The following is a 19,550-nucleotide window of genomic DNA, read 5'->3' as shown; positions in this document are numbered from 1 at the left end:
CATACATACGTATGTACATACATACATAATTTATCGATATTATAAAATATACATATCTACCAATATTACACTATTGAGGTTTTAATTATATATATATATATATATATATATATATAATATTATAAATCAATATTATAATATATACATGTCTATCAATTTTTACACATTTACACTATTGAAGCTCTAAATGTATTTAAAATTTTATAAATAAAACACTGTGTTTATATTCACCCTTTTAAAGAATTAAAAAAAAAAGAAAATCATCTATAATATTTGGATTTTAATGATAAGAATATGTAAATTATTTCAAATTAAAAAATATAATCGGGTCATTAATCGGGTAAATGGGTCCAGAATTTTAACCCTAACCCGACACGAAAAAAAATCGTGTTGACCTAGAACCAACGTATTTAATAATTGTGTTAAAATTGATGACCTATACCCATTTATTTATGTCGTGTTCGTGTAGAGTAATGGGTCGTGTCAAATTTTGCCAGCTCTAAATTTGACCCGAATTAAAAACGGTTTGTATATCAATTCTAGATACAATAGGGTCCATTTCTATTAAACATAAGGGAGCTTCGTTCTTTTTTTTGGTGTTTGACGGCAATGATATTTTAGTTGTTCGAATTTGTAAGTTAAAAAAATATATCATTGTCAAAGTAGAAATTTTTATTTAGTCCAAATTATTAAGAGTGTGTTTGATATTGAGGTGCTATAAAAAAACTGTAATTATGAAATAAAAGTTAGTAATATATAGTAAATGTAAATTTAAAATAATAATTTTGATAAAATTATTAAAGAATAATAAAATTTCTATTATATAAGTGAAACATCATATCAATATAACTTTTAAGATACAACAGTTAGTGTTTACCAAATATTTTAATGTCCCAAACACACCCTAAGATTGAAAAATTAAAGTCGATTAATACTTTTCTGCAAATCGACTTTCAAAAAAATAAAAATTGAAATTGATTCAATTGTTCGTTCGACCTTACATGTGTGGTGGCGTTAATGTTATCATATTTAGAAATAGATTTGAGTTATTTTAGGCTTAAATATAAATGGGGTCAAGTTTTTCCGTACGAACAAGGTTGATTTTCTAATATTTGAAAGTAATCTGGTTTTGACATCAAGCCAGCCTGTATATTCATCGCCTCATCGGGACTGCATCGTAGTGTCTAATAATAAATTTTCAATACTAGTAAATTTTGAAATAATGCCATATATATATAAAACTTTCCAAATACGAAAAAAAACATAAATACGAACAACAAAATCCGCAGAGGTGACATCTGGCTTGACTCAAGAGCTTTTTACGTAGGTGACCGGTGAAGCCGCGCCGCGCGTAACAGTTACTGAAATGAACTGAAAAACATTTGATCATATATACAATAGAGTATATCTCATGGGGAGCAGATCGCTAAAGAAAAAACCCAGCAAGCGTTCGATTTCTCAATCGGATCGGCCCGCACCGTCACCATCACCATCACCATCGTCGTCGTCATCTTCTTCTTCTTCATGCATGGCTTCTAATCATTTCTCTCGATTCCGTCACTACAACAAAGGAATCCCGGCGGTCATGTTAATTTTTTTCTTTCTCTGTGGGTTTGTTCTCTTGTGCATTTCGTCGAACATGTGGATCAGGTTCCCCGGCGTTGACCAATCCCCCAGTATTTACACCATTCAAGTCGTGAACGAGTTTCCCCATGATCCCAGAGCATTCACTCAGGTAAATTGACTATGCGCCTTCCGAATATAATTATAAACTATCTTGGTTAGGTTACTTACATATGATTATACTGTAAATTTGACGTGGGTAAAAGACAAATTTGTACGGAGAATTCAAGGTTGGGATTTTAACAAAAAATGCCGACCGCGTCTGAGTATTCTCTAACTGGACATTAGTTAACCGTAGCTGTGGGAATCTACATGTTAATGCATTAGCGGTAGATTTTGAACCACTCAAAATTGCTGATTCTTTTGTTTGTTCTCTTATTGTTTGATTGTTATTTGAGAATTATTGACAGTGCTTTTTTGATTGATTTCAGGGACTTCTTTATGCTGAAAATGATACTTTGTTTGAGTCTACTGGACTCTATGGGCGTGTAAGATCATCACTTTTTCTTAAATTGCTGATTCTTTTGTCTACATTTTCTTCATAATTCTTTGCTCGACCTTCTTTGTTTAATTCTTTTACTCTTATGATTACAGTCTTCAGTTCGGAGAGTAGCACTTGAGACTGGGAAGGTACAGATCCCAAATTTTCAAGTTCACATTTTTTTTCCCTGCGCCATGCTAATTGAATTCAGAAATCAGTTTTAATTGAGCTATTCTGTTTTCTGCATCACCGGATGGAGGAATTTTAGAATACATCAGTTACTATTTAATAACTCGAAATCATATCTCAGTAACTAAACATTTGCTTGTTGTATAACATCATTTGCTTGTTGACATGATACCTTTGATGTATTCTAGAATTTCTCTATTGGATGAACCACTTTACTATTTTTTCATCCTGAAGAGTTGTAATATTGCAACTGGGTAGACTTTAATGAAAGTTCGTTGCCTTTGCTATGTGCAGGTTGAAGCTATTAACCAAATGGAGGGTTCATATTTTGGGGAGGGTTTAACTCTTCTTGGAGAAAAGTGAGTAAGGAAGAATGTTGGTTGCAATTTGTTTGTCTTGTTGATTCTACAAATCGGTGATTTATCCTTTCTCATGACTGTTATTCAAACAAGTTTCTTCAGTTAGTAACATTATGGTATCATCTAAAGAGTGATGAAGCTAATCTAGTAATTTCTTATTTTCTTTTGTAGGCTGTTCCAAGTGACTTGGTTGCAGAAAACTGGATTCATATATGACCAAAATAATTTAAACAAAGTTTGTGCTTCACCTTTTTTTATTCTCTAATCTGTTCTTTCTTATGATTGGTTGGTTGTTACTTTCTTGGGTTAATGAGTAGAAAGCATTTGCTGAATAAAAGCGAGGTCAACTTTTATATAACCTTGTAACTTCCATAAATTATATATTTGTTCCTCTGTTGGGTTTGGTGAAATTTTGGGACTATGCATGTCTTTTATTTTAAGATTCTCATTTTGCTTCATCTCATTTGATTAATTGAACTTCTGTATTCGCTGACTTCTTTGTTTGGACCTAAATCAACCTAAAATTTGGAGATTGGTAGAAGCAATGATAACCCACAAATATGGCTCAATATCATGTTATGATAGAACACTGGAGATGGAGTGCCGTCCTAACATTAATAACAATAAAAATAATCTGTTTGTTTGTCTTGAGGGAGAGGAGGTAAGCTTTAAATTTCTTGGAGGGGTGGGGGGTGTTTCAATCCAATTGAGCCTACATGGATTGAGGAAACAAATTAGATGCCAAATTCTGGTAATGCCGATGAGAAAACCTGTAAATTATGAAAATATATCTAATGTGTTTGAAAAATTCTTCTTCTCTGTTAATGCAACTCTGAGATGTTTTGCTGTTGTTTCTTTAATGTTTCTCCATCGTAATGTCTGAATTAATTTCTGCTTTCTTCTTCATGATTCAATTGCAATTTTAAACTTAATAACATTCTACTATTTCTATTTGTATTCTTCTTTAGTGGATTTTTTTAAGTGTGACGTCTAGCTTCTGGCCGTTAGTGAAATTGTTCTTTCAATCTGTTGCTGTCGTTGATGGTCTCTTTTTGCTTCTCCTTGAAATGCTTTTTGCAATGAGGTGTACTTTTCTTGGAGTGCCAGACCTGTAATAATTTTATTTTGTTGAAAAACAATGCAGTTGGAGGAATTTACACATCAGATGAAAGATGGTTGGGGCCTGGCTACTGATGGAAAAGTTTTGTTTGGAAGCGATGGAAGTTCCATGTTGTATCAGATTGACCCCCAAACATTGAAAGGTTTCTCTCATGTACTACAGTTAGTGCCAATTCCATTTCTGTTTCTTATACTTTTTTGGCTCTTTGGCATGAATAATGCTGCTTAAAATAATAGAGTTTTAAGCTTCAACTTCTAGCATACTAGTAGGCTTCACCATTTTACCATTCTCTATTTAGTTCCACAATAGGATGATGGTTTGTAAATTGACCTTTGTTTTCTGATGATATTTTTGCTTATTTATTTGTCTTATTGTTGAATTTGAGTTGCCTTAATTGCAGTCATCAGAAAAGATATTGTCAGATATAAAGGTCGTGAAGTACGGAATCTCAATGAATTAGAATTTATAAAAGGTGAAGTTTGGGCAAATGTTTGGCAGGTATGGCCTTGCATACCATATGCATATTTACAAGCTTTTGGTAGTTCACTCGTATATGTAACAGCATGATAAGTTGGATTTTGACAATTGCTAAGTTACATTAGTCAGAGATAGGGTTGGCAATAGGACGGGATTTGCCAATCCTAGTGCTGTCCTGTTTATGCAGATGTGATAAAAAAATGTCTCAACCCTGTCCCTTTATTTTTTTTTTTTTTGGGAAAAAAATTTGTCTTAGTTTCGTCTCGTTAAATATTGTCCATCGCATTATCCTGAATAATTTTAAATGTAAATAGATAAAATTTGACATTGTTTTCTTTTAAGAATCATTATAATTCAATCTAGCAAAAATCGTGAATAAATATTATTGACGCTTGATTTCGGTTAACTAAAAAAATTGAGTAAATGGGACGATATAAAGAGCAAAATACAGGGAATTTACGTGGTTCGGCACTTGGCCTACGTCCACGGAAATCAAAAGAGCCAACTTTATTATTCAATAATGAATACAAGGAAAATTTTCTTTTACTATTTGCCTCTAAATTTTTTTTTCTTGTCCCCCCATACCTCTATTGCTTTCTAATTATAATATAATTTTTCTTAGTACCTAAGTCGTCATTAATTCCTTATTTTGGTCGACTTTTTCTACTTAATTAGAATTTTATTCAGAGTGTATATTTGTTTCCTTGTCAAAGTAGACTTTCGAAGTTTTTAGATTTTTCTTCTAGGATTTCTGGTTGCGTTTTGCTTCCTCCATGCTCTATTGTTTCCTGCAAGGCCATGTTTCATTTTACTTTGTATGTTTCTTGAGCCATACTTTCTAGTTCCTGCTTCTTGGATCCTGCTTCCTGGTTCTTGGTTCCCGCTTCCCGTGACTTTACGTTTCATGTTTTTTACCCATACTTTATGTGAACATGCATGTTTTTTATTCTTCACGTGAACTTGCATGCTTTTTATTCTTCATGTGAACTTGCACGCTTTTTATTCTTCACGTGAACAGGCATGTCTTTTATTTATGCTTCACGTGCGCTTACTTTGTATGCTCCTTAGTCCAGCTCCACTTGACTTTATTGCATATTTCCTGGTTAAGTTCCTTGCACTCCTCTTTAATTAATTATTTTACTTTGCACCCTTCTTGCTTCATGCTCCGACTTTAATTGATTATTTTACTTTTCATGCTAGCTCCATGCTCCATGCTCCGACTTTAATTAATTATTTTACTTTTCATGCTTCCTGCTCAATGCTCAATGCTCCATGCTTTCACTTTAATTAATTATTTTACTTTTCATGCTTCTTGCTTCATTTTTGTGCATGGATTTGCATGCTTCACTTTTTTTTATATCAGTTGCCTCCTAACTCTTTGGAGCTTGATTTTCAAGGCTTAAAAAAGTTATTTTATCACTTATTTATATATATATATCCTCTAGAGGATATTAAAATCTTGAGAATCTGAAGACATTATTGACAAAGTATAAAAAAAGAGAGAGAGAAACAATAGTAAATACTCACCAGAAAATTTGGATAAGCAAAACTTGAAAAGAGATGGAAAGTAAAATTGAACGAGAGAGAAGACCAATTTTTATAAGTGAGAATTGGTTTAGTTAATGTTGGTGGGTAGAAGAGGCAACAACCAATGTATAAATAGGTGATGAAATAACTCTTTTAAACTTTGAAAATTAAGTTCCAAAGAGCTGGGGCCAACTAATAACGGGAAAAGTGAAGCATGCAAATCCATGCACAAAAATGGAGCAGGAAGCATGAAAAGAAAAATAATTAATTAAGTGCAAGCATAGAGCATTGAGCAAGAAGCATGAAAAATAAAATAATTAATTAAAGTGAAAGCATGGAGCATGAAGCAAGCATAAAAAATAAAATAATTAATTAAAGTGGGAGCATGGAGTAAGCATGAAAAGGAAAATAAGTAATTAAAGTGGAAGCATGGAGCATTGAGCAAGAAGCATGAAAAGTAAAATAATTAATTAAAGTGGAAACATGGAGTAAGCATGAAAAGTATAATAATTAATTACGGTAGAAGCATGGAGCAGGAAGCATGAAAAGTAAAATAATTAATTAAAGAGTTTATAGAACTAAACCAGGAAACATGCATTCCACTTGACTAGGGAGCATATAAAGTAAGCGCACGTAAAATATAAATAAAAGGCATGTATGTTCACGTGAACAATAAAAGACATGCAAGTTCACGTGAAGAATACAAAGCATTCATGTTCACGTGGAGCATATGTAAAAAGTCTGAAAAGAAAAGTCACAGGAAGCGGGAATTAGGATCCAAGAAGTAAGAAGCATGACCCAAGAAAAACTTACAAAATAAAAAGAAGCATGGCCCTGCAGGAAACAATAGAGCGTGGAGGAAGCAAAACGCAATTAAGAATCTAAGAAGAAAAATCTAAAAGCTTCGAAAACCTACTTTGAGAAGGAGACAAATATAGACTCCGAATAAAATTCTAATTAAGTAGAAAAAGTCGATCAAAATAAGGAATTAGTAACGACTTAGGTGCTCAAAAAAATTGTATTATAAATAGAAAGTACTAGAGGTATGGGGGGAGACGAGCAAAAAAAAAAAAATCAGAGGCAAATAGCAAAAGAAAAACTTCCTTGTAATCATTATTGAAAGTTGGTTCTTTTGATTCCCGTAAACGTATGCCAAGTGCTGAACCATGTAAATTATCTATGTTTTGCTCTTCATATCATCTCGTTTACTCAATTTTCTAGTTGATGGAAACGAAGCGTCAACAAATACAAAGTAGAATAATCTAATAATAGTTTTATTTTGAGTATATGCATGTTCGAATACAATTTTATACTAACATTTTTAATTGCATGTTTGCTTTCATTGCACATTAATATTAAGATTTACGCTTCAAAAGCTATAGATTTGGACAGTAATAATAATATGGGACGACAAGAACCTTTATAAATTTGTCTCATTGACTAATATATCACAGGTTACAACTTTTAAAAGCAAATATTACTAAAACAAATATAATAATCATTACAATACAATAACTTTAACTAGATCATCATATATAATATAATAATATTTAACAAATATCAATTATATGGAAAGAGTGCAAAACTGTGAACATTAAAAAGAAAAAAAGCCAAATAATGAATGTTAACTAATGGTGTGGAGGGTGAAAAGTGAGAATCTTGTGGGTGAACGACTGGTAGAGGCGTAGTGGAGAGGTCATAGGTGGCTGCTTGGCAACTTTTGTGGCAACGTGAATATTTTTTTTATGGCGAGGGCGAGGGGCGTCGACAATAATGGTGCACCATTAATTTGAGAAAGTGGCTGAGTTTTGAAGGGTTACTACTGCTATAAATTATTAATTTTAATTGTGCCTTTTGCTTGACACTTCACTTTCTAATTATATTATTTTTATTATTTAATTTTAGCCTTTAGGTTTCAACTTTGAACGTTACTTAAGTTAAAATTATAAAATATTTAAAAATTTATAATAGTTTTAAAATTATATTATTAATGGGATATACATGACGAGACGGGATTTTACGGCTGGTCCTCCTTTCGTCTCATAAATAAAGGCAGAACTCATTTTTTTGTCCTTGTTTTTTTGTCCTTGTTCCATCCCACTTTAATTTGAGATATAAAAATGTCTCAATCCTATCCCAAATGGGATGGGATCTTGGGGGATTCCATCCCAACAGGAAAAATTGCCATCCCTAGTTAGAAACGAAATTCTAAACATCTAAACATTGGACATATGAGCTAATTTGGGTATTATTTGCTAGCAATTATCTAACATTTTCTATTCTCACTGTATAGACTGATTGCATTGCTAGAATCTCACATGAAGATGGTGTGGTGCTTGGATGGGTTCTACTTCCAAATTTAAGGTTTTGCCTTGAATTTCCTTTCGCTTTGTATTAGATTATCTGATAGTTATCCTGGATTTAATAACTTATTTTTATCATTTTGCTTGTTAATTGCTTTTAACTTTTCCATTTCTTTCTTTCTTTCTTGTAGGGAGCGGCTGGTGGCGGCTGGGTATAATGTAAGCATTTTAATCAAACGGGATGTGCACAATTTATTTTTATTTATTTTTTTCGGTAAAAGATTAACTTGAGATTGCATCACCTTGTAGGGTATTGATGTTTTAAATGGCATAGCATGGGATAGCAACAGAAACCGCATTTTTGGTAAGCTCCAAGCTTTGGCACTCCTCACCCCAGTTAATATTATCACCATTTATCATGTGATTTATCTTAGGTTTTTAGGGTGAATTCTTTTAAGTGAATTAGTTTCAAGGGAAGCTTAATGAATCCTCGGTTAATATTGTCTTGCTGTAATCTAGTAAAGAGCTTTAATTTAATTTCTCTTTGTTCAAGCCTAGCAAGATTTTGCAGTCGATATAATCTCATAGTATTTTATTTCAACCACCCTTTAAACAGACGTAGTGATGGCAAGTATTTTTTTTTTTTTAACTTAAGAGGCAAAAATGATTCCATAATCAGATTTTGCATTAAATTTGTTCCCTGAATTGATGTTTTTGCATGGTGAATTGCACCTGTTAACTCAAAACTTCTCTGGCAGTGACTGGTAAATTATGGCCGAAGCTTTATGAAATCAACCTGCGTGAAATGAAGAGAGAACGTAAAGATGGTTTCAATGTCGACACCATTATTGAGCAGCTTTGTCTGTTGGATGGGAGATTATAGAGATTTTAGCTTTTATTGATAGATTCCTCCTGTACATCCAATTTATTACGGTAAGACACAAAGTTGTGAGCCTCAGCTGGAGAAATGCCTTTGTGATCATTGGAGTCAATTGTATACTTCTTGTTGTGTAAAGCTTGAATTGTACAGCTGCGGTGATGTACAGAACCATGCAAGAGCAGCCACCTGCCGGAGGAGTAAAAATGAGTTGAAGAGGAAGTTATTATAGACCTAGTGGCCGTATTTTGTCGAAATTGAGCTCTATTTCTCTCATATAAAATCGGTGACACTCTCTCGTGCCCTTATATTTCTGGTTCTGATAGCGAAACTCCGATGGCTACAATGCTTCTGATCTGGAGAAGCATTGTTGGTCTTTACAATTGCAATGGGAAACCTTCAACATTATTAATGTGAGGTGTGTGTGTATATATAAAATAGTAGCGATTTCCTAAATTTTGAATGGTGTAGAATCCCCTTTTAAGACCGGTTTACAAACTCAAACCATTAAAAGAGGGCTCTACGCACCATTTTTTTTTTTCTAAAATTATACTATGTAGTCTGCGGACATTATAATTAAGGGACTAAAGGAGTCTAAATTTATTCGATTACTGTATTCGTACATTAATAGCATAACGGGGGGGAATCCGTACAATTATAATATATTGCAGGAATTAGTCGAGTGGCATTTTCCTCCACCACAATAAAGTACTCGATGAACAGGTGACTAGTCACATAAATTGTGTATACTTGTAAGAGACTCGAATCGGTGCCCTCAGTTATACGCGGCCACACATTACAGCTGCCATCAATCTAATTAATTTCTGTCAGACACAAATAGTTTAACATGGGGGGATTTCGGATGGTACGACGCATTATTGTCTTTCTAGAAGTGCTGCGTCGCCCTCCTTGATTTACTATTATTAGTTGAGGATCATTTTGGTCGCCCCCACCAAATCCACAGCCAGATTTCCCGCTTACTCTAGCAGTTAGTTGTTATTACTTCAAGAGTTTGAACTATTCCAAAGAATTTTAGCTAATCGCTTATTCCTCCTGCTAAAAACACAAATCAAAACCATGTCACTTGATCACTCAAAACAAGCCTTAATCTCACCTCTCTCTCACAAACATGTCATCATCTCTCAAGCACAAGCTCTCGAAACACACCTCCTTCTTTGGCATCCCATTATGGATATTAATTGTCACTTTGACTCTACTCTTTTTACTCATATTCATAGCCATCCTTTTCCTCTACATCTTCATCTTTCACCGTCGCAAAAAGTCCTACATCAATGCTCATTTTCGCCTCCCGAAAAATCCCATTTCTCCGAAGAATCATGTTCATCCTCACAATACTTTTAGCACTTCATCTTTGGACAGGAGGCTCTTGTCTTGCAATACAATGTCGGAGATTGAGATGAATCTTTCCAAGCCAGACCTTCAGTTTATGTTCTCTGATCGATGGTCTAGTGGTACTAGCACGAATCGTTGTACAAGGGCACAAGCAAATGGTAATATTAGACGTAGTGTGTCGGGGATGCGGCTGGGTATCAGGATTAGTCTCAAGGAGATAGATATCGTTACAGATGGCTTTGCTGAACAGAATGTGATTGCAAGCGGCGATAATGGCGTCGTTTATCGTGCCGTGTTGTTGGACAATATGCGAGCTGCTGTCAAGCTGCTAATGAGTAACAGGTAAATATTAGCTTTATGTAGGTTCATTTGAATTAATCACGTATGGTTGATTTATTAATGATTTGTGATTGATTAGTGTTAGCGAAGAAGAGGACTTCATCGAAAAAGTGGAGGCGATTGGTCAAGTTAAACACAAGAATCTAGTGAAGCTATTTGGATACTGTGTTGAAGGACAAAACAGGTATCGATTTTAATTTTTACGCATATCAATTAGACAATGTCAAACTATATGACTCAAAACTCTTGATGGATATTCGCTTTTGATTAGGATACTTGTGTATGAATACATAGATAATGGTAATTTGCAACAATGGCTTCATGGATCTCTAGGAGAAGCCAAACCTTTAACTTGGGATACAAGGATGAAGATCATTCAAGGAACAGCAAAAGGGTGATTTTTATTTTTCATTTGTTGGATTGCCAATCAGTTCATATAATTAAATCAAACTTAAACAGAGTTCAGATCAGGGGAGAATCGAGTCTGATTGTGGGGAAAATTTGTTTATGCAGATTGGCCTACCTTCACGAGGACATTGAACCGAAGATAGTCCATCATAATATGAAATCTAGTAACATACTGCTTGATCACCATTGGAATCCTAAGATCTCGGATGTTGGTCTTGCCAAGCTTCATGGTCCCGAATGGAGTATCTCTACGTCATGTGAATTGAGAAATTCCGGGTTAGTACAGATGCACAATCAGTTAGCTTATGAGCACTGTTTATGTTTTCATTGACCATAGTTAGATTTTGAATGCTTTTGTAGCTATTTAGCTGAAGAATTATCTGGTCGTACCAGTATCTTCAATGAGAAGAGTGATGTTTATAGCTTCGGAATACTTATCATGGAGATTGTATCCGGGAGATTACCTGTAGATTACAGCCAGCCCCAAGTACAGATTTCTTTGTTTTAACCCTTTTATTATTCAACTTGATTCTTGGTTATTTATGTACAGAAAATGAACTGTAATTGCAGGTGTTTTTGATTGACTGGTTAAAATCCATGGTTGCACAGCAGAAGATTGCCTATGTGTTGGATCCTAAATTGCCAGAAATGCCTTCTCGAAAAGAACTCAAACGGATCATTTTAATTGCTCTGAGATGTGTTGATCCTGATATAAAACATAGGCCTAAAATGGGAGATGTTCTTCGTATGCTTGAGCCTAGGGACTTGCTTCTTAGAGAGGTAAGAACAATGATTTCTCATTCTCCCTGAAGCTGATCATGTAGCTTTATCTGATACATTGTTCTACATATTCGAGTTCTGTTTGTTTCAATAATGCAGGAATACAGGATTAAAAGGGCAGCTTCTTATCACAATTATCCGCAAAAGAATAAGACCGCTGTTTTATGTGATGCTGATATTAGTACACATGATGAAGAAAATAGAGCTCATGAGTCGGATCATGAAAATCCACCTTGGAAGAAGTTTTAAAGCCTATTAAATGTCATTTTTCACCCAAACATAAGTTAAAGAACAACATAGAATTAGCTAAATCTTAATGTCTGTTTATTCCACTTACACGAGCAACAGTAAATCTAGCAATTATCATATTATTAATACTAGACTCGATCAAATGCATTACATTATACTATCAAGCCTTACTGATACTGGCAGAACAAGTGTTCAACCTAACATCATCAATTGGCAGCTTATCATCCGGGAAAAAGCAATCAGTAGGCTCTTTCTTAGGCAACAACTCACAAGCTTGAGGTGTCACACGGCTTGTAATTCCTTGAATATTAGTACAATTCCATTGCAACTCCTTTGGTTTCTCTGTCAACTTAATAGTCACATTAGAAATGCAGATTCCCGTAAAAGGGTCATTGCGAATTCCATCAAGCTTTGCGGATTGAGTAACATTATCGGCCACCATATCTCTGTAATTTATTCCTGTAACTGTCGGAAGTGCTTTTGGATCAAAACCAGGATCTGGGTGTGAGCCATAATCACCAGTCATCCAAAACACATACTTCATTGTCTTCATTGTCATTCTTCTTACATAAATTTCTTTCACATATGCTCCTCTGCCAACAGCTGTTTTGATTCTAACACCAGATTGAGTGTTGATTGCTGTTATGTCTTCAGCTCTCACATCTTTGATTCCTCCAGACATTTCACTGCCAAGAGCAATTGCAGCACTATCTGGGGAAATGCAAATTAGTCTTCTTATGATTAAATGCTGTGTTGGCATTCCGACTTTGATCCCATATTCATCCCAGCCACTTTTAACTGCAACGCAATCGTCTCCCGAGACTATATAGTTATCTTCAATTCGCGTATTTGTGCAAGAATCTGGAAATAAAAGAGAGAATATTAGATTCTTATGATAGCATAGAAAAGTTAGCTATGGTAGCTTAATTTTGAAAGTGTAACAACTAAAGTGTCTGATGGAGTGGCCTTAATCACAGATTTGACACATTAATCCTAGAAAATGTTGGGATACTTTGCAATATAAAGTGGCATTATTTTTTTATTACAAAGTGTTGGTAGGATGCAAACATGTGACACCCCATCATATGTCGCATTGGTTGGGATGCAACTTTCTATATATACATAGCATTATCATTTCACAAAAAAATTCAATTATGATAAGCAAAAGGAGAAGTAGGGACAAAAACCTAAGGCAAAAACAAACCTGGGTTAATCCCATCTGTATTAGGAGAATCAATAGGTGCACGAATTGTCAGCCCTTGGATCAATACATTGCTGCAAATTTCACATATAATCTTCAGAAAACACAGGAAAAAAAAAAAGGGTGAAAAATTGTGATGATCAAGGAACACATGATGAGTCAAACCTGGAGTATACAGGATGCACGTTCCATGATGGAGAGTCAATTAAAGTTAGGTTCGAAATCTGAACATTATCAGAGAACATGACCTCAATAAGATAAGGTCGAGTCACATTGAATTGCTTCTTTCTATATTTGATCCACCAAGGTTCACCCTGGCCATTGATCGTGGCATTGCCACCTAAATTCAGCAAAATGAACTTGATAAGTGCTTATTAAGAAGCATTTTTACAATTAGACGTAAGACCATATACACCAGCTTAAATTGGAATTTTAAATTATAATTACCAGTAACAACAACATCAGTTAAGTTTGTGCCAAAAATGAGACTGCTGAATCTTCCACCAGGTTCATCCCTTCCTCTTCCATAGGAAGGCAATGGTGGGAGAAGAGGCCACTCTGATTCATCCTGTCCATTTGAACATGCAATTAATTACATTGTGATTGTTAAAGCTAGCAGAATAGAAAAGAAGTTAAATTTTGAAAAAAAAAAAATCTTAGAAACTTGTTATTACAATTTGGGGACAAAACATCAGTATAGCAAGAGCCTTGTGTCAAGAAACTGCTAGTCAATTTTGATTACTAACATTTGGTTAACTCTAGTAGTTGCTGGAGTGATAACGGAAAGAAAATTATACCTGGGATGCGAGAAGAAGAGCATCTTTGTGAATATAAAGAGTGAAATGGCTGGTGAGATTAAAGCTTCCGGTTAACCATTTCCCGGGTGGTACGATCAGCTGAGCTCCACCATCTGCTGCATATTTGCTTAGATTAGAAATTGCAGTATTAAACGCCTTTGTGTTGGAGGTTTTGCCGTCGCCGACGCCGCCGAAATCAGTCAAAACTGCGCTGTGTTTCCGGCAATTTAGTGCCTGAAACTCAATGGTGTATGAATTCTTGGTTGGTCTGCATTCTGCTACTTGCGGACTAAGCAATCCCAATGTCAACAACGTTGAGAGAATTTTAATAACCTGAAGAAACAATTAAATATCGGAGAAATAATTAATGCACACAATAGAAACCCCATTTTCTTTAATGAATCCAATTGCCAACAACCATATACAAGTAATTCAAAATTGCATTACTAACAATTATGTACAATTTAGCCACACACCTACAACTAATAAAATTTAGACAACAGAACCATGCTTTGAATAAAATTAACAATAATAATCATTTTCAAAAACACAAGTTTGCAAGAAAATCCCATTTAAAAAACTGCCATAATTTTTCGTTTTGATGATATTTAGACAAGAACGTAAAGAGAGGGAGAGAGAAAATATGAGAAAATTTACATGGGGATGGAGAATATTATTTCTTGATTTTAGACAAAACTCCATTTCCAATCTGACAAATTAAGCTCAGTGAGTTTCTAATGACTATGATTTAGCATAAATAAAAGGAGAAAATTGTGTACATGGAAAGGAATTAAATTGTCATTAATAAGAAAATCCTAGTAGAATTTTGGGATTGGGCATAGAGAAACGATTCAAATGTAACGGCTTGTTTCATTTTCTTTCACTTTCCTGCCATAACTGATCAACTAGACGACAGCCTCACGTCTGCTTGGATAGCGGATCCCACTGGCCATGATTTATCCACGTGGCATGAATCCTATCGCCGTTGAATTGGCGGAGATAAAGAGACGTTCTTAGCGAGCCCCACAAATCGTGGTGGCTAAGTTTATTTTGTAACCTCGTATCACCTTTATCACAATTTGGCTGATACGTCATTCGCATCGTAATCTTATATAATAGGTAATCATAAATAGATTAAGAGCTGCACTAGATTAGACTCATCACATGTATCAACGGTGTAAATTAAATCTCATCTTCATCAAGTTAATTAGCTATGTGTCATATTCAATTATTGCTTACAAACAGAATTCGATTGATTGACCTTTTCTCGTGAAAACCGAATATATTACCTTCAACTTTTTAATATTAAAAGAAGGTAAACTCACACACATTATTCGGGCCTCACTGTTCCTATGAGTGATGTAAGTTACAGTTGAATGTAACTTAGAGGGGCTCTCTTAAAAAAAAACAGAGTAAAATATAAAAATATCACCGATCCTAATTAATATCACATTTCGCACTATGCTTTCAGTATTAAAATGTTCGTTTTAATTACTTTATCATTGTTAGAGTAAATGACTCTTTCCATGTATAGTGGCACGATCTGAGACCTGGATTTTTTTTTTCCTTTTAATTTCTTTTCAATTTTCATATCTCATTGGGCATATATTTTGTAAGTACAACTCTTGTATATCCTAATCAAGTTGCCCTTGTCATATATTTGTTTGGACATTTAATTTTCATTGAAAAATACGAAATGCCTTAATATAATCAAATGTCCTCTCTGAAATGTACTTGCTTTAGACAAAAAGTCGATCTTCATGAATCATGACTAACAATATTTTTATCGTTGTTGTGGTACTTAATTTTGAAAGAACGACCATTAACATGTTTGATAAACAAACACTTTTATTTTACTAATGTTTACTGATCATCACTTGCCCGTGTGAATGGTTAATGATTCTATTTTATAGCATCTGAAGTTATGCCGTCTCAAAATCTCAAATATTCTGTAAAAATGCTCTAGTGAAGGAGTTTAATATTAAACTAATAAAGCAAGAACCTTGACAATTACTACTGCTCACGTTATAGCTAGATTTCGGAAAGCATCCATACGTAGCTAGATTAGCATATGACATATTATATTTATATGATTGATCATCTAAGTACAGACGAGTGCTTATTGATACGATGTTATTTCAAATCTCTTCCAAACCCTAAAGCACGGATAACCTTAAAACGCAACCATAGTTCAAGATTCACATCTGCCTTATGGGAACAAAATAAAGCCCTTAATTCAAGATTTACAAGGAAACACACTTAAACAAACATACACACATACATACTAGCTTCTGATGAGACAATAAGTTGGAGACGAAGCCTACAAATTAATTAATACATATATATATATATATATATCACTTCTTCTTGTCTCCAAACAAGTACCCAAGAGATGAGTCTCCACCTGGAGCTGACTGAACCCTTGTTGTCGGACGGTCCTAATAATGGTAACAACAGAGAAACTTAATTTAAAGTTAGAAGTTACAAAAGTTATCAATTACAAAATTAGAAGAGTCGTAATAAATATGAGGGGTCAACTTAAGTGCAAGCATATACAGAAATGGAATTTATTTCAGTACTCACAGTAATGAAGTTGCCAGAGTTTTGGCCTTGAGCTCTGTGGTAATTGTTGGAGACAGTCAGTTTCTCTGATGGTGATGAGTTATTCGGAGGTTTCTTCGTGGTGTTATCATCGTCCCATGGTGCTTTGATCGCTGCTGGGGAAGCTGGAGGTTGGCTTGGCTCTTGATCAGAACCAAACAAGTAACCAAGTGAACTATGGCCGCCGCCAGAGCTTTCGCCTCGTTTCATTGTTACTCTGCTAAAGCTTCTTAGCTTGTTCCTATGTAATGAGCTGAAGGAAGAGACTCATATATTTATATATAGGAGCTAGACATATATATAGCTAATACTATCATCAATACAGATGTATCCATGTTAATTATGAGAAAGACTTGGGTGTAGCGCTCACAGACTTCATGACTAATCACGTAAAAGTAAAATACATGTTATACAAGAATTGACAGTGAATGTCAACAGACTTCACATCTAACAATTTGGTGAATTCTTGTATAACAATTTGGTCAATTTGGTGAATTCTTGTATGTATATATATATGTATGTATGTATATATGTATAGTTTGGGTTGTGGTATGGACTTAAAGGTGCCTCCCACAGTTAGGGCCCTCCCCAGAATACCTCGTAGTTAAGAAAAAAAAAATGTATATATGTATATATATATATATGTAGGAAGAGACTCATATTTATATATAGGAGCTAGATATATATATAGCTAATACTATCATCAATACAAATGTATCCATGTTAATTACGAGAAAGACTTGGGTGTAGCGCTCACAGACTTCATGACTAATCACGTAAAAGTAAAATACATGTTGTACAAGAATTGACAGTGAATGTCAACAGACTTCACATCGAACAATTTGGTGAATTCTTGTATAACAATTTGGTCAATTTGGTGAATTCTTGTATATGTATATATATATGTATATATGTATATATAATCAGCCATGTTTATAATAAATCATGCAGTATGCACTTTCATCATTCCAGCGTATGCACGTTGGCATCTATTGATTTACTCTTTAAAATATAAATTTGGATTCCGAACTTAATTAATTACCTGAGTTGCGAGCTTCAAGGACTTTGTTTCATTTGATCATTCGTAATAACTTATTGGTTATTGATATAAATTACTCATTTATTTTTACTGAATGACTATGTCAGTATGTTGTTCTCAACTTTTGTGTTTTGTTGAGTTCAAGGTCATGTCAGTATGAAACTCAAGTCCCATGAATAGTAGTCTAATTCATGAGTCAGACCCAACTTTTTGAGTATACAGGAAAAGCATTCGAATCTTTCGGCATGACAGCATTTTTCGACGTGTCGAACAAAACTACTTTTTGAATCAGAAAAGAAAAGCATGTATTCAAAGTTCTTTAAAGAGAGAACTACTTTTGGAAGTTTTTGTTTGGAGGAGTGGTCGATAGTTTTTTTATTTTTTTATTTTCAAACGAGGTATTTTTACATGAAAACGCATGTCATCTATATCGAAGTATTCATTTAGACAGTATACATGCACTATGCGTAACTTACAAACGTAAAAATCTAATAATTTTGGGTGTCTATATTTTGACGAAATGACTAGGAAGTAATTGAATCAACATAGCCCATGATGTAAACCCTACGTTTGATTGCATGCCTCACTTATTTATTCAAGAAGCACCTCTCACACACACACCTGAACAAGTACATAATCCCACGTGTATATATATGATTGATGTGAAAACCTAACCACATATGATTGATGCGTAAACCTAACCGCAGCTATTCAAATATCCTTTGATTTTGTGATTACAATGCCAGTTAGGTACATAACCCCCCATGTACATATAAATGATTGACACGTAAACCAAACCATAGCTCTTCAAATATCCTTTGTGTTGGATCTTTAATCTTGCATTGTTAGATTTTTAATCCAACGTTAGGTTTATATACGAATAATTATGTATTGCAGACTGTCATATAAGGTTAAGTCCAATTAAAAATGATCTGCTAAGGTATTCGGTAATATGAGCTTTAATGTATTTGATAAGGTGTAAACTTTTAATGTGTAAAGACTTAAGAGTAATTTCTATTTTTATGATAGCTAAAATAGAAATACCTAAAGACAATAAAAAAAATTATCTAGATAAGTGGTCATGGTCCCCAAATTATACATATCTTTCTATTCTTTCTGACATCACATCATCACAGAAAGAGCACAGAGAAAATTAAAAGATTCTATAGGAAAACGTATTGATTTGAAAAGCTAATCATACAACTCTAGAGAGCAATTAAGCATTATGCATTCAGGTTCGCTTCCGCATATTTTGTTATTGATTCTTGGTGATACAACATTAATATTCCCAATTTATAGGTGATGATTTTCACTAAAGGATTTATTGTTCTAACACTTTGATTTTGTGATTACAATTCCATGCAGTTGTATAGCTTAAACTTTAATTATGCAATTGTATTCAGACAATATATGGTTAAGTTGAAATCTTATATAACTTTGATGTGGTGTCAGTGTGTAGCTTGGACTACAGATATCACATTTTGACATAAAATGTACCATTTGAAAACTTGAAATGAGAAAAATAAAATTCTATAGAATTAACCATAAGATTCATTGTACTTTTGGTCAAATTCCTTTGTTTTGGGACTCAAATTGGTATCTAAAGTTATTTTTTAGGTAGTAGTAGCATTAGGAAATATCAAATATTAGTATTTTTATCTTTTTTAAGAAAATTCGTTTTGACTTCTATTTTTTTGGAGTTTTTATAACTATTGAACCCTCATTTAAAACTCGAGTATTTTAGAAATTATGCAATGTTGGAGCTTTCTATAGAAATGTTTATATGTGTGTGTGTGTGTGTATAGAGAGAGAGAGAGAGAGAGAGAG

At 34.0% G+C, this 19,550-nt stretch overlaps 4 protein-coding genes across 5 annotated transcripts; 2 read left to right on the top strand and 2 right to left on the bottom strand.

The window, feature by feature from the left end:
• Positions 1-1,276: 1,276 nt before the first annotated feature.
• On the top strand, positions 1,277-9,445 carry LOC18031693 (glutaminyl-peptide cyclotransferase). Of its 2 annotated transcripts, XR_002906277.1 has the most exons (12): positions 1,277-1,735; positions 2,055-2,111; positions 2,218-2,253; positions 2,588-2,652; positions 2,824-2,887; positions 3,797-3,914; positions 4,173-4,270; positions 8,070-8,140; positions 8,271-8,298; positions 8,389-8,443; positions 8,838-9,012; positions 9,110-9,445. XR_002906277.1 is itself a non-coding variant. In XM_006421972.2 (11 exons), the coding sequence occupies exons 1-11, from the start codon at positions 1,412-1,414 to the stop codon at positions 8,960-8,962; spliced, it is 1,041 nt and encodes a 346-aa protein (XP_006422035.2). In that variant the 5' UTR covers positions 1,277-1,411; the 3' UTR covers positions 8,963-9,445. The 2 variants fall into 2 exon arrangements, 1 of the variants encoding a protein (XP_006422035.2); XM_006421972.2 differs by having other exon boundaries at positions 8,838-9,445.
• A 363-nt stretch (positions 9,446-9,808) lies between these two features.
• On the top strand, positions 9,809-12,109 carry LOC112099423 (probable serine/threonine-protein kinase At1g01540). The gene is made up of 7 exons (XM_024186862.1): positions 9,809-10,651; positions 10,728-10,832; positions 10,920-11,042; positions 11,162-11,332; positions 11,417-11,543; positions 11,627-11,836; positions 11,936-12,109. The coding sequence occupies exons 1-7, from the start codon at positions 10,086-10,088 to the stop codon at positions 12,083-12,085; spliced, it is 1,452 nt and encodes a 483-aa protein (XP_024042630.1). The 5' UTR covers positions 9,809-10,085; the 3' UTR covers positions 12,086-12,109.
• A 7-nt stretch (positions 12,110-12,116) lies between these two features.
• Positions 12,117-14,967, bottom strand: LOC18031735 (probable polygalacturonase). The gene is made up of 6 exons (XM_006421970.2): positions 14,741-14,967; positions 14,084-14,416; positions 13,734-13,854; positions 13,452-13,626; positions 13,290-13,360; positions 12,117-12,946 (listed from the first exon to the last, which is right to left on the bottom strand). The coding sequence occupies exons 1-6, from the start codon at positions 14,783-14,785 to the stop codon at positions 12,246-12,248; spliced, it is 1,446 nt and encodes a 481-aa protein (XP_006422033.1). The 5' UTR covers positions 14,786-14,967; the 3' UTR covers positions 12,117-12,245.
• A 1,173-nt stretch (positions 14,968-16,140) lies between these two features.
• Positions 16,141-16,941, bottom strand: LOC18031569 (protein SPIRAL1-like 5). Its single transcript, XM_006421969.2, has 2 exons — positions 16,667-16,941; positions 16,141-16,521 (listed from the first exon to the last, which is right to left on the bottom strand). Exons 1-2 carry the CDS (start codon positions 16,892-16,894, stop codon positions 16,441-16,443), a joined length of 309 nt encoding a protein of 102 aa, XP_006422032.1. The 5' UTR covers positions 16,895-16,941; the 3' UTR covers positions 16,141-16,440.
• Between the last annotated feature and the right edge of the window lie 2,609 nt (positions 16,942-19,550).

The sequence above is a fragment of the Citrus clementina genome, unplaced genomic scaffold (genome assembly GCF_000493195.1).
Source record: "Citrus clementina cultivar Clemenules unplaced genomic scaffold, Citrus_clementina_v1.0 scaffold_9, whole genome shotgun sequence".
In the NCBI taxonomy this organism is placed as follows: domain Eukaryota; kingdom Viridiplantae; phylum Streptophyta; class Magnoliopsida; order Sapindales; family Rutaceae; genus Citrus; species Citrus x clementina.
The sequence above is the reverse complement of the archived record's forward strand: the minus strand, read 5'-3'. Positions and strand labels throughout refer to the sequence as shown.

Bases quoted from the DNA above. Each gene is read 5' to 3' on its own strand.
- LOC18031693 (XM_006421972.2), top strand. From the start codon at position 1,412: ATGGGGAGCAGATCGCTAAAGAAAAAACCCAGCAAGCGTTCGATTTCT. The intron at 2,112-2,217 runs GTAAGATCATCA...TTATGATTACAG, and splicing joins CTACTGGACTCTATGGGCGT to TCTTCAGTTCGGAGAGTAGC. The intron at 2,254-2,587 runs GTACAGATCCCA...TGCTATGTGCAG, and splicing joins TAGCACTTGAGACTGGGAAG to GTTGAAGCTATTAACCAAAT.
- LOC112099423 (XM_024186862.1), top strand. From the start codon at position 10,086: ATGTCATCATCTCTCAAGCACAAGCTCTCGAAACACACCTCCTTCTTT. The intron at 10,652-10,727 runs GTAAATATTAGC...GTGATTGATTAG, and splicing joins AAGCTGCTAATGAGTAACAG to TGTTAGCGAAGAAGAGGACT. The intron at 11,333-11,416 runs GTTAGTACAGAT...ATGCTTTTGTAG, and splicing joins TGTGAATTGAGAAATTCCGG to CTATTTAGCTGAAGAATTAT.
- LOC18031735 (XM_006421970.2), bottom strand. From the start codon at position 14,785: ATGGAGTTTTGTCTAAAATCAAGAAATAATATTCTCCATCCCCAT. The intron at 13,627-13,733 runs GTAATTATAATT...TGCTGAATTTAG, and splicing joins AACTGATGTTGTTGTTACTG to GTGGCAATGCCACGATCAAT. The intron at 12,947-13,289 runs GTTTGTTTTTGC...TTTTATTTCCAG, and splicing joins TACAGATGGGATTAACCCAG to ATTCTTGCACAAATACGCGA.
- LOC18031569 (XM_006421969.2), bottom strand. From the start codon at position 16,894: ATGAAACGAGGCGAAAGCTCTGGCGGCGGCCATAGTTCACTTGGTTAC. The intron at 16,522-16,666 runs GTGAGTACTGAA...TACCATTATTAG, and splicing joins ACTCTGGCAACTTCATTACT to GACCGTCCGACAACAAGGGT.